General features: G+C 61.4%; 1 protein-coding gene and 1 non-coding gene across 5 annotated transcripts; both read left to right on the top strand.

The window, feature by feature from the left end:
* The first annotated feature begins 1,361 nt into the window (after positions 1–1,361).
* On the top strand, positions 1,362–9,006 carry NOP53 (NOP53 ribosome biogenesis factor). Of its 4 annotated transcripts, XM_070558073.1 has the most exons (13): positions 1,362–1,644; positions 2,072–2,136; positions 3,597–3,705; positions 4,370–4,569; positions 4,979–5,049; positions 5,921–6,016; positions 6,731–6,835; positions 6,910–7,113; positions 7,496–7,671; positions 7,775–7,841; positions 8,468–8,544; positions 8,641–8,697; positions 8,947–9,006. In XM_070558073.1, the coding sequence occupies exons 1-13, from the start codon at positions 1,367–1,369 to the stop codon at positions 8,951–8,953; spliced, it is 1,512 nt and encodes a 503-aa protein (XP_070414174.1). In that variant the 5' UTR covers positions 1,362–1,366; the 3' UTR covers positions 8,954–9,006. The 4 variants fall into 4 exon arrangements, 3 of the variants coding, with proteins under 3 accessions (XP_070414174.1, XP_070414175.1, XP_070414177.1); XR_011522350.1 differs by lacking the exon at positions 7,775–7,841 and having other exon boundaries at positions 1,397–1,644; XM_070558074.1 differs by lacking the exon at positions 8,947–9,006 and having other exon boundaries at positions 1,397–1,644; positions 8,641–8,814.
* On the top strand, positions 7,887–7,995 carry LOC139073767 (small nucleolar RNA SNORD23). The gene has a single exon (XR_011522755.1). It is a non-coding gene; the product is annotated as a small nucleolar RNA SNORD23 (small nucleolar RNA).
* Positions 9,007–11,524: the final 2,518 nt, after the last annotated feature.

The raw sequence follows: 11,524 nt of genomic DNA on the forward strand, positions 1-11,524 counted from the left end.
CAGCGGGGCCCGATGACTCAAGCCTGGGCTGGGGGCCAGACAGACATATTTTCCGAAGAGGAGTGACTCCGGGGCCCCCCCTCCGGGACATCCCTCCCTCGCGCCGCCCGCCGCGGGGGCCTGGGAACCAAGCCCTGGGGGCGCGCGGGGTCGTGCGCGCGCCCTCCTGCGCCCACCCAGCCGGGCACCCCAAGCGGAGACGCTCCCCCGGGGCCGACTCCCGGGGAGGCGGGGACGGGCGCCGAGGATCAGCCCGTGTGCGCACGCGCGCGCCCGCCGCCCCGCGCCCAGCCCCACACCCCCGGCGCCTCCCGGCCCGCGGCTCCCGGCGCCTCCTGGCGGCCACTCGGGGACCCCGGCCGCTGGTCGCCGAGTCCCCGGTCCCAGGTGTTCGGTGCCCGGGTCTCCAGGGCGTCAGTTTCCGATGCTCTGCGCGAGGTGCGCTGTGGGACCCCCCGCGGGGCGCCTTCCCTCTCTGTGCCTTTCCCCTTTCTGAGCGGAGCACGTCATTTATGAGGCCCTGGGTCCCCGCGGATGGGTCCCCGGGCTGCTGGCTCGGAGTTTCCATCCTTATTTGTAAACGGGGACCACCGAGTCGATGGGGGGCGAAGACAACAGCGAAGCGTTGGATGCCAAGCGCCGTCTGAAGCGCTTAACGTCCATCCCCTCGTTGAACCTTCTCAATCATCTACGAGGCGGGGGTACCCCATCCCTATTGACAGAGGAGGAAACTGAGGCACAGCCAAGGAGCTCGCCCGAGACGCGCCCTCCCACGCCTGCGCTTCCAGGGTCCTAACCAGTGCGGGTTCCTAACACCCTCGCACGTCACGTTCTGTGCTTCCACCCTCGACGTCCCCAAAGCCCTCGGATTTCCCAGATCCTGGGATCGGGGACACGGCGGGGCTCCCAACGTCGTGAGATGGGAACGCGCTTCGTGCCGAATCTGCCACTGACGGCTCAGGCTGCCTTTTTTTTTAGGAAACCTGGATTCAAAAATAATCATGAGCAGGAGGCGCGTGTGCATGGTGACGGAGGTCAGCCTGACTTCGGTGGTGAACGCGATGCAGCCCAAACCGAGGTCAAAATAGGATGCTGTACACGTGGAATTTATGCAACGTTATAAGCCAATGGACCGCGATAAAAAAAAATAGGCAAATAATAAATAAATAATAATGTTCAGATTAAACAAATATTCCTGGGCGGCCGGGAATTGCTTTGCCGAAAACCTGCAACCCGCGGCCGCCACGAATCTGCAACGGAGGGAGGCGCCATTTACCCTCTATCAGGATGGCCACCTCCCCGCCCTTTACCAAGATGGCGGTCACCGGAAATACGTCACGGGAAGGGGCGGGAGATGTGCGCGCGCATGCCCCGAAACGGCTTCCGGGACGCCTGCGGCCGGATTTCTTCCTTTAACAAGATGGCGGCAGGAAGCAGCGGCGGTAGCGGGAGGCGCGCCTCGAAAAGCGAGGCCGATTCGGGCTTCTTGGGGCTGCGGCCCACGTCGGTGGACCCGGCGCTGAGGCGGCGGCGGCGAGGCCCCCAAAATAAGAAGCGGGGCTGGCGGAGGCTCGCTCAGGAGCCGCTGGGGCTAGAGGTGGACCAGTTCCTGGAGGACGTGCGGCTGCAGGAGCGCACGAGCGGGTGCGTGGGGCGGGACTTCCGGCGGCTGGGCCGCGTTCTGTGCGGCCAGCGGCGGGGCCGAGCGTGCTGAGGGAGGACTTCCGGGAGGCTGGGAGCATCTCTTACCGGGCACGCGGGGAGCAGCCGGGAGGATGCGTTGGGGGCTCTGGGTGGGAGGCTGGGGGCTTGGTGGGGTCTCCAGATCCAAGATGTTTGGATAAGTTAGAATTCAATTAAACAACGAATGTGTTCAGTATCAGTCCGTTCCATGCACGCCCTCTAGCTTAGTGCGTTTTCAGTCCCGTAGACTGGAGGGAGGGGCCTTAGCCTGCAGGAGACCATGGCGGGAAGAGGGTGCTCGAATGAGCATCAGATGAAAGCCGGCTCTGAAAGCTTAACCCGCCCTTCCCAACATCCCTGGCTGACGTTCTTCATCTCCGTATCCCAGTGGCTTGGTATCAGAGGCCCCGGATGAAGAACTCTTCTTCGTGGACACCGGTCCCAAGAGAAAAGGTGAGGCAGGGCCTTTGGCGGGAGGGCGCCTGGCGGTGATCGGTCCTTATCTAGCTTTCCTCAGTCTCTGAGGGGATCTGTGTTAATGGCACCGCTTGAGTAGCGAACATTTGCTAAAAAGGGTCTTTGAACAAGAGGACCGGGAAGGAACAGAAAGCAAGCTGGAGACTAACTGAAAGACGTCACATTTCCTTTTGAGGTGTCAGAGATCTGGATGCACAGAAAAGCCAGCAGTAGTCTACCTTGATGAGTAGGTTAGACATAAATTAGAGAGTTTCCCGGTAATTTGCAGAAAAGCAAGTCAAGGACCCGCTGTGAGGAGTCAGGTGTGTTTTGGTTAATAAGAACAACAGATTCCAGTTTCACGAGTAGGTGAAACTCGTCTTTGTCTCTTTGTCTTAATTTGCCTAGATGCAGGGTTGGCACCTGAAATGAACAGAGGAGGAGTGAGTGAGGGAGGGCTTTAGTGAGTAATAGGGCTTCCGTCAACGTAGGAAAAACAGACTAAGAGGAGGCGATTTGCTGGGACAGGAAGGCAAGCTGAGGGGTCCGCTTTGATCTCAAGACGGCAGGACACCCTTCCTGAGCAAGTGTGTCGTCTTTCAAGGGGTCTGTTGTAATCAAAACAGGAGGACCCGTTTCAGTGAGCAGAAGAAGTAGAAAGGACCCGCTTTGAGGTGTAGGAGACTGAGGGAGCGGGTAAGACAGGGTTCTTGAGGAAGGTGGTTTTCACAGAAGCGAGTGGATCTGGGGTGGGAACAGAAGGGTGAGTCGGGGACCCGCCCTGAACAGGTGAGGATGCCGTGGAGGCCGGCTCTGGCTGGGAGGAAGTCTCTTTGGGGCAGGAGAGGCAGTTTATAGGTCCTACTTAAGTAAAGAAAGCAGAGTAGAAAAATCGTCGTGATTGTGCCATTTTACGGCTCATCACTGTGCTTTGCGTTCTTGGAAGACGTACGTCTGTCTGCACAACCTCATGAGAGAGGCATTAACCTTTTTATCTTGGAAGCACGGAGGGGCGAAGTCACTTTCTCGAGGCCCCGCAGTAAACGCAGGGATGTCGCTTCTGTCCCGGTGCGTCTTGTCCTAGAGCGCCTTTTGCTGTTTTGCTTTAGGAGTAACAGGCAGCAAACCCCCTTGTGCTGAGACTCGGTCGTCCTGGGCCCCGAGTCCGGCTCCCTGGCCTCCCGCTTGCTTGTTGGCGTTACTGGTGCTGTGGCCGTCACCCTGCCTCGTCTGGAAGGCCCCTGGGTGCAGGGCTGTGGGCCTGACGCCCTCTGTGTCCCCGGCTGGCCCAGGAAATGGCTGTGGTGGTGGGTGGTCAGAGCTTGGGGGCCTCTTTCAGGACCTCCAGGTCGGCCGCTGGGATGCGAGTCTGAGGGCTCCAGTGGAGCGGAAATGAGGAGAGTGGGAAGTGAGGCGGCCTGAGACCTTGATTTCTCTCCTCCTCTCTTCCGCTCCAGAGCTGAACAAGAAGAGGACCAAAGGCCAGAGGAGGTCACTGCTTCTCAAGAAGCCCCTTCGCGTGGACCTCCTCCTGGAGAACACCTCCAAGGTCCCTGCCCCCAAAGAGTGAGTGTCCCGCCCCGGCCGCCGCTTTCCCGCTGGGTCTGGCCTCTGCCCTTCTCTGCAGCCGCCCCCACCCTCTTCCTGGCCCTAAGGTAGTTCCTGGGGATGGAGGGAGATAGGTGAGGGTGCCCGGAGGCCAGGGATGGGTAAGATTTGGGCTTTGGAGAGCGGGTTGCAGGGAGTGGGGCGGGGGCCAGTGCTGAGCCGGCGGGGGTGGGGCCTGGATCCGATGGGGGTGGAGAGGAGCGATGATGGGAGCCACAGGCGGGAGGCGGATCCAGCCGGCTCGGTGACTGAGTCCTGAACGAGGAGGAGGGTGCGTGACGGGGTGCACAGCAGGGTCACCCCGAGATGGGGATGAGGAGGAGGCGTGGCTTTGGGAGCGATGCTCAGGTCGGCTTGCAGGGGGTCTGTGCAGTGCCTGGGAGACATCCAGGGCGAGGGCCCCAGAGGCCGTCGTGTTGTTGAGTCTGGGGCTCAGGAGGGGTCCAGGCTGGAGACAGACCTGGGGAGCTGGTCTTGAGCACTGGACAGAGGGAGGAGGAGAAGCCCTAGAAAGTTTGTCTTGTGGAGGGCGCCTGGGCGAGGAGATGCTGCGGGAGGAGCCGGGCCCCTTCTCGGGCCTCTGCCTCACCCGCGTCACCTGTGCCCCTTCTCCCCGACCCAGCATCCTTGCCCACCAGGTCCCCAACGCCAAGAAGCTCAAGCGGAAGGAGCAGCTATGGGAGAAGCTGGCGAAGCAGGGCGAGCTGCCCCGGGAGGTGCGCAGGGCCCAGGCGCGGCTCCGCAACCCTCCAGCGGCCAGGGTCAAGCCAGGGCCTCAGGACACCATTGAGCGGCCCTTCTACGATCTCTGGGCCAAAGACAGTGAGTACCCATGTTATCGCTTCTTGAGTGGGGACTGGGCTGCCATGCACTCTTGTGCAGGTTGTGCATTGCACCAGAGCACCGTGTCTAAGTGAGGAGCCCTGTGGATGTTGCTTTGACCGTCTTCAGCACCTTGGGCGTCTTGAGGTGGTGTCCTCTTCTCATTCGTCCTCCCTTTCCTGAGGGCTGATTCCTGCCCCCAGCCTTGGGTCTCTTCGGCTTTCTGGACCCGTCCAGGTGCTCTTGTGTCCACCATTTAAAGTCCCCTGGGGTCTGAGATTCAGTCCTTCCCTCGCCTATGCTTCAGTGCCGTGTTTACGAAGGAAGGAGGGATCGAGGGACCCCTCAGGGCCCCGGCGTTTTCCCACGCTGGAAAGCCCCCAGCAGCCGCCCCTTGCTGCCCCTACAGATCCTCTGGAGCGGCCCTTGGCTGGCCAGGACCCCTTTTTCCTGGAGCAGACCAAGAAGAAAGGCGTGAAGGTGAGAGCGCGGCAGGAGGGTGTCCTGGGGTGGTGGTCAGAGGAGGAGGGGCTGGGGGCAGCGGGGACGCCTCTGCCTTCAGGCCGTGGGGCCTTGGTCGCAGAGCCCGGCTGTCCCGTGACCAAGGACGCGAGTGGGAGCCGGGCAGCGAGTGCTCGTTCCGCCGTCCTGTCCTGAGCCGTTTTGCCCAGGAGAGCGGAGGGAGGTGGAGGCAGCTCTGAGGAGCTGGGGTTGACCGGGTGGGCGCACCGGCCTGGGAGGGGATAGCCCAAGAGACAAGCCTCGGCCAGAAGCTCCAGGGCTGGGGGGCACTTGGGTGGGGGAAGGGGATGGGGCGGGGGGCGTCCTCTTGCCCCCAGGCTTCTGCTGGAGTCTGGGGGCCTCTGCTGGGCTGGAGACTGGCCGGGCGGTGCTGTCGGCCCGCGTGCCCTCACGTCCCTGTGGTCTGTTCAGACGCAGGTGGGCCTGGGGTGCTGTGTTGCTCACAGACACCCCCGGGGATCGGGGGCTGCGCCTTCAGGGTCTCTCGGCCGTGCGCTGCACTGACAGACCGAGGGAACCTTGTTCCTCTGCACAGCACCATAGGTTTCAGTGACAGACGGACGTGACTAAGTTCAAGGCCTGCTGTCCCATTTGTTTTTGCAAATGTCGCCCCTTCCAGCTGTGGGGTCCCAGGGCCTCCTCTCAAGAAAGGCGGGCAGAGCCCCTACATCGGGGGGGCTTGCTCATCCTGGGGTGCGGCTCCCGGGGTACCACAAGTCTGTGGCCCCAGACGCCGGATCCCCAGGCGCCTCCCAGCTCGAAGGCTGTGGGCCGTGTGGAGCCCTCTCACTTCCTGGGCCTCACGCTGCCCTGTCCTGTCCTCCCCCAGCGGCCGCCGCATCTCCACGCCAAGCCCTCCCAGGTGCCTGCTGTCGAGGTGACCCCGGCCGGAGCCTCCTACAACCCATCCTTCGAGGACCACCAGGTGCGCAGCCCTGCACAGGCTTCTCCTCGGTTGTCCCCTGACTGCTTGGTTGGCACGTCCTCGCCAGGCCTTCCTCCGTGCCTGCCTGGTGCTGGGGACTCGGCTGTGACCAAGACAGCCCTGGGCCTGCCCTCCTGGTGCCTGTGGTTTGGTGGGGAGACACACTTGTTTTTAGACAGTGATGACCCAGAGAGAGCAGGACAGGGATGGGGGACCTCGAGGGGATCATCAAACCCAGGCTTGAGGATCAGGGATGACTTCCTGTAGGAGGGGATATCAGAGCTGAGACTGAAGGCTGGGGAGGAGGTTACTGGGGGAAGAGGGGAACCAGTGTTCCAGGCAGAGCTAGAGGATGTGCAAAGGCCCGGGGGGTAGGCAAGACTGTGTCACCTTTGGGAAGTCCACAGGACAGAAATGCAAAAGGCCTTAACGGACTGTTAGCAGGTAAACCCTGGGACTCCGTGGGATTTATCCGAGAGCTAGGATAGTTTAGTAACAGGAAAAGCTGGCTGTGAGAATTGCTGTTCGTTTCACAGACATCTTTTGAGTACAGGTGTTGTGAACAGAAGGGACAAAGGCCCTGCTTTTTGGGGGCACAGGTTCCCAGAGAGGTGGAGCAGACGTGAGGTTAAGGATGAGAACGCTCCCTGTGGCTGCTGCCAGGAGGTGTGGGGGAGGGGTGCCCGGGCCTCACCGCACCCCTGCCTCCTCCAGACCCTGCTCTGGGCGGCCCACGAGGTGGAGCTGCAGCGGCAGAAGGAGGCGGAGAAGCTGGAGCGGCAGCTGGCCCTGCCCCCCGCCGAGCAGGCCGCCACCCCGGTGAGCCCCTGCCCACCCTCCTGCTCCCCCCTGCCCTGCCCTGCCCCCCGGCCCTGACTCCCCCTGGCCCGCAGGAGTCGGCCTTCCAGGAGCTGTGCCAGGGGCTGCTGGAGGAGTCGGATGGGGAGGAGGAGCCGGGCGAAGGCCAGGAGGAGGGAGCGGGGGCCGGAGGAGCCGAGCCGGGAGGAGCCGAGGCCTCGCCTGTCCCCAGCCGCCCAGCCGCCTCGGAGAAGAAGACGGAGCAGCAGCGGCGGCGGGAGAAGGCTGCACGGACCCTGGTGAGCACCGCGGGGTCTGGTGTGCTCTGCCGGCCCCCGCAGCCTGATTTCTCGTGCCGTTTGGGGTTCTTGCAGCTGCCTCGTCAGCCGACACCTGTTCCCTGAGCTCTGGGCTCCGAGGACGTGTCAGGGAACCTGCTAAATCAAGTCTCCGCTGCCCCGTGTTTGGGGGGGTGGGTGAGGGGAGTGGTGGGGGCGGGGGGTGGATGGACCTCAGCCCCCGGAGGTGTGGGTGGGGAAGGTCATTTCCGAGAACAGCTGTGCAGATGCTTCAGCAGTCGGCGGGTTGTGACCTGGGATCTGGTGGCCGGGAAGGGTCTCCAGGTGGAGGTGGCTGTGGAGGGGCCCCTGGGGCTGGCCCCTGACCCCACCTGTCTCCCAGCGGGTGCAGCAAGCCGCGGTACGGGCTGCCCGGCTGCGACACCAGGAGCTCTTCAGGCTGCGTGGGATCAAGGTGCAGGTGGCGCGGCGGCTGGCCGAGCTGGCGCGGCGGCGGGAGCAGCGGAGGGCCCGGCGGCTGGCTGAGGCGGACCGGCCCCGCAGGCTGGGGCGGCTCAAGTGAGGCGTGGGCCGGGGCTCTGGGCAGGCTGGGTGGGCCCACTCCCCGTCCCGGTGCTCCCCACCTTTGCTGACCCTGGCCCGCCTGGCCCCGTGTCTCCAGGTACCAGGCCCCCGACATCGATGTGCAGCTCAGCTCGGAGCTGTCAGGGTCGCTCAGGACCCTGAAGGTACTCTTCCATTTGGGGCGCTGGGTGCTGTCGGGGAGACCCCCGTGCTCGAGGATGACACTCATCCTTGCTCCCCGTGCCCCCAGGGGCTGTGGGCGACATCGTGGCTGCCCCGGGCTGGGCCAGTTGGGCTGATGCCCGGGGACTGAGGGCACGGGGGTCCCCAGAGGTGGGGCCGGGTGACAGTTTGAGCCTGTGGCTCTCAGAAGGCCTGTCCTCCCAGCTAGGTTCCGTTGTAGTCCCTGGGGTCTCCCTGAAGCTCAGAGTGGACTCTCTCCCTCTCTTGCTCAGTCAGACCTGCCATGGCTCCCCAGTGCCCCAGGAGGAAGCCCTGCTTCTGACCCAGCCCGGGCCCTGTGTGCTCTGGTTTCCTGTGCGTCATCAGTGGGCCGACCGATTGCCCTTCCTCCTCTGACCCCTGGCCTTTGCCCCCGCCACTCCCACTGCCTAGTTGGCCTTTTCCACTTGTTCACCAGCCTTCCTCTTGATTGTTCCAAATCCAGGTCAGGGGCAGCTTGTGGGTCAGTGCCCATCACCCCATGAGCTCAGGGCCAGGCCGAGCCTTGGCTGCCCACCGGGTTTCTGCACGGCCTCCGCTGAGGCCTCCCCGTCTCTCTGTCCCACAGCCCGAGGGCAACATTCTCCGTGACCGGTTCAAGAGCTTCCAGAAGAGGAACATGATCGAGCCTCGGGAGCGAGCCAAGTGAGGGCCGGGCTGCCGGGGGTGGGGGTCGGGGGAGCCAGCGCCCTCCCTGCGCCTGGCGTCCTGCTCACCGGCCGCGCTCTCTTCCTGCTCCAGGTTCAAGCGCAAGTACAAGGTGAAGCTCGTGGAGAAGCGGGCCTTCCGCGAGATCCAGTGAGTGGCGCTCCCCTTCTTCTCCGTGGTGGTGGCCGCCGGGGCCTGGGGTCCATCCCCAACCTGGTAACTGGCCAGTGGTTGAGTGACGCGCCCCTGGCCAGGCCCGGGAGACAGTCAGCTCACCAGCAGCACCTGCGCCCAGAGTGGAAACGGAAGGGCCGGAACCAGAGGGCGGGGTCCAGCGGGCGAGGACGCGGGGCTCCCTCCACCCTCGTGCGTTCTCAGCCCCTTCTTCTCTGTCCCCAGGTTATAACCGCTGTGCCATGCTGGAGCCCGCACCCCTCAATAAAGCCCCCCTGACCCCCACCTCGAGCCTGCGTGTGCCTCGTCTGCCTCTGCGGGCAGCTTCTCTCTGTCTGTCCCCCTCTAGCGCAGGAGGACATGGGTACTGGGACATTCCAACAAGGGCTGTGAGAACCGGGGGGTTGCGGGGCCGTCCAGCATCCCAGGAGTGAGCAGGGTCTGGAAGAGTGTGGAGCGATGGCCTGCGGGCTGACCGGGGTCAGGGGAGCGAGGCCAGGGTCCTCGCCTGCGTGTCTGGCAGGGGGAGGAGCCTGCTCCTGGCCCCCGGGAGTGGGAGGCACATCTTGGGTCCAGCTGTGTCCCGTGGGTGTGGCCGCAGCTCAGGTTGGCCGAGTGCCTGCTGGGCCTTTAGGCTGATGGAGGCCCTCACGACAGCTGGGCGAGGGGGTGGGCGTACCCCATCGCAAGGCAGGAGACGGAAGGCGACACAGAGGGCTGACTTTCCTCTCCTCCGCTCCTGTGACTCCATTAAAAACGTTTAAATCTGGTTCTACAAGTTATACAGAAGTCTGTTGTCACCGTAAGCCACTGATATGGTGCGTAAAGATACCAAAAAAGGGGTGCGTGTCACCCGTGACCTTTGCCCTACATTCAGACACACTCCTACTGGGCGGAGTGGGGGCTGTGCGTGTTGGCGTGAGCGAGTCTGCTCTGTTCCACGTGTGATTCTGTTAAGTTACAAACACATACATGTGAAAGTGGAATTGTGATTTTTCTCTTTTCTGGATAGAATCATTCCATTCGTGGTTCTCTAACCTGTTTCTCAGGGCATCTTGGAGAACTTTCTGTGGAGGTGCAGAGTTCTCCCTCTTTTTCGCAGCTGCATAGACTTCCACGTGAGCAGGCCATAATCCACTCCCCTGGGCCCTGCAGCTCCTCCCAGTGAGGCGGGAAGGGAGGGGTATCTGTCCACGTGCTGGGTCACATGTGTCTGTGGGACAAATACCTGCAAGTGAATCCTCTGGGCTAAAGGAGAAGTATGTCTACAAGGTTATTTGATGAATTCAGCAAAATTGCTCCCGTAGGTTGTGCTGATTTCTGCCTTCTGCAGCCTAGGAGCCCACTAGTTTGCTCGTAGCTTTGCTCCTGCGTGATCTCGCTGTCTTTATTTTATTGTGCCTGGTTACTGCTGAGGTTGAGCGTCTCTTCATATCACTGCCTGTTTCCTCTTTGGTGCTGTTTCAAACCTTTTCACCATTTTCCTCCTGGGCTGTCATTTTCTTGTTTACTTGCAGGAGCTCTTTATTTATTGTGGCTCCAGAGTCTGCCGTACATGTTGGAAACATTCCTTTAGACCTTGTTTGTGGTATTTTTTCTCAGACAGAAATGTTCAGCGTTTTTAGTTTTCTGTTAGTCTTTGTGCGTTTTCTCATTATGGCCTTGGGGAAGGTTTCTTCAGGACAAGACTTTATCAAAGGAGAGCAAGCAGTTTATAGAAGAAATGGATGAAGGGAGAGACTAACGTCAGCCCTTTCCCCCACCACATCCCGTGAAACATCATGACTTGAAGGAACTGCTCCTTCCCCTCTCATCTTAGAAATAAAAAGGAACGTTGTGCAGACGAGAAAGCAGCTTTGTGTGTGTGTGTGGGATGGAGGGGACAGAGGACAGGAGCCAGCAGGGTGAGGGGAAAATCGGGGCCACTCAGTGTCTGCCAAGGAGCCTTGAGACCCGGCCTCGGCTCCGGTAGGCCCACTCTGGGGAGAGAGTCTGAAGGAACCTGCTGGGAGAGGGGAGAAGATTCTTCATGCCCAGAGATGGCATCCAATGTGTCGGTACCTGGGGCGGGGTCGTCACAGCTGCTCAAGGGCACGTCCCGCACCTGGGCGGGAGGCAGAGTCCTCAGCAAGTTCTCGCAGCTTCGTTGCCTGGGGACGTGTGCCCGTTCCCACGTGTGTAAAAAACAGGGTGGGAGCAGACACATTTGTGCGTTTATTGCACATAAATTACATTTCATGTTTAGATTTTACAGTGGAATAAAAAAACCGCCCAAGTCTAGTTAAACGGTTTGCAAGCTGAAGTGGCGCCCTGCTGGCGGCAGCTTCCCGGGGAGGCGCCACCCTGAGGCGGGTTCCTGGACGGAGGGGAGATGGCCCGGGTCCCGGATGCGTCATGGGACGAGCCCAGTGACCTGCGAAGGGTGGAATCTCTGGGGGCGGGTGTAAGGTGTTCACAAGAAAACCCTCGACTTTCCTGTTGGAAAATTTTCCTAATTATTATGGGGAAAAAGGTGCCTTGGGCTCCAGTGTGGTGCTACTGGGGCTTAAGTTTCACCGCCACATATTTGCTCTGGTCCCTTCCAAGGCCCTAGGCCTCCTTTCGAATTTGTAACTTCCTGTTTTTCCTAAAGCAGGTTCCCCCAGTTGTCAAGGCTTCAGGCCTTTCTGGATCTGCCTCCGATGGCGATGTAAAAAAAAAAGTCGGAAGAACCACCCACCACTTGGGTAAAGGCTGAGGAAATGACGGTACATCTGACTGCAGAATGAGCCTGACAGGCCTGTTGAAAAGGTCAGGGGCCATG

The sequence above is a fragment of the Equus przewalskii genome, chromosome 9 (genome assembly GCF_037783145.1).
Source record: "Equus przewalskii isolate Varuska chromosome 9, EquPr2, whole genome shotgun sequence".
NCBI lineage: Eukaryota > Metazoa > Chordata > Mammalia > Perissodactyla > Equidae > Equus > Equus przewalskii.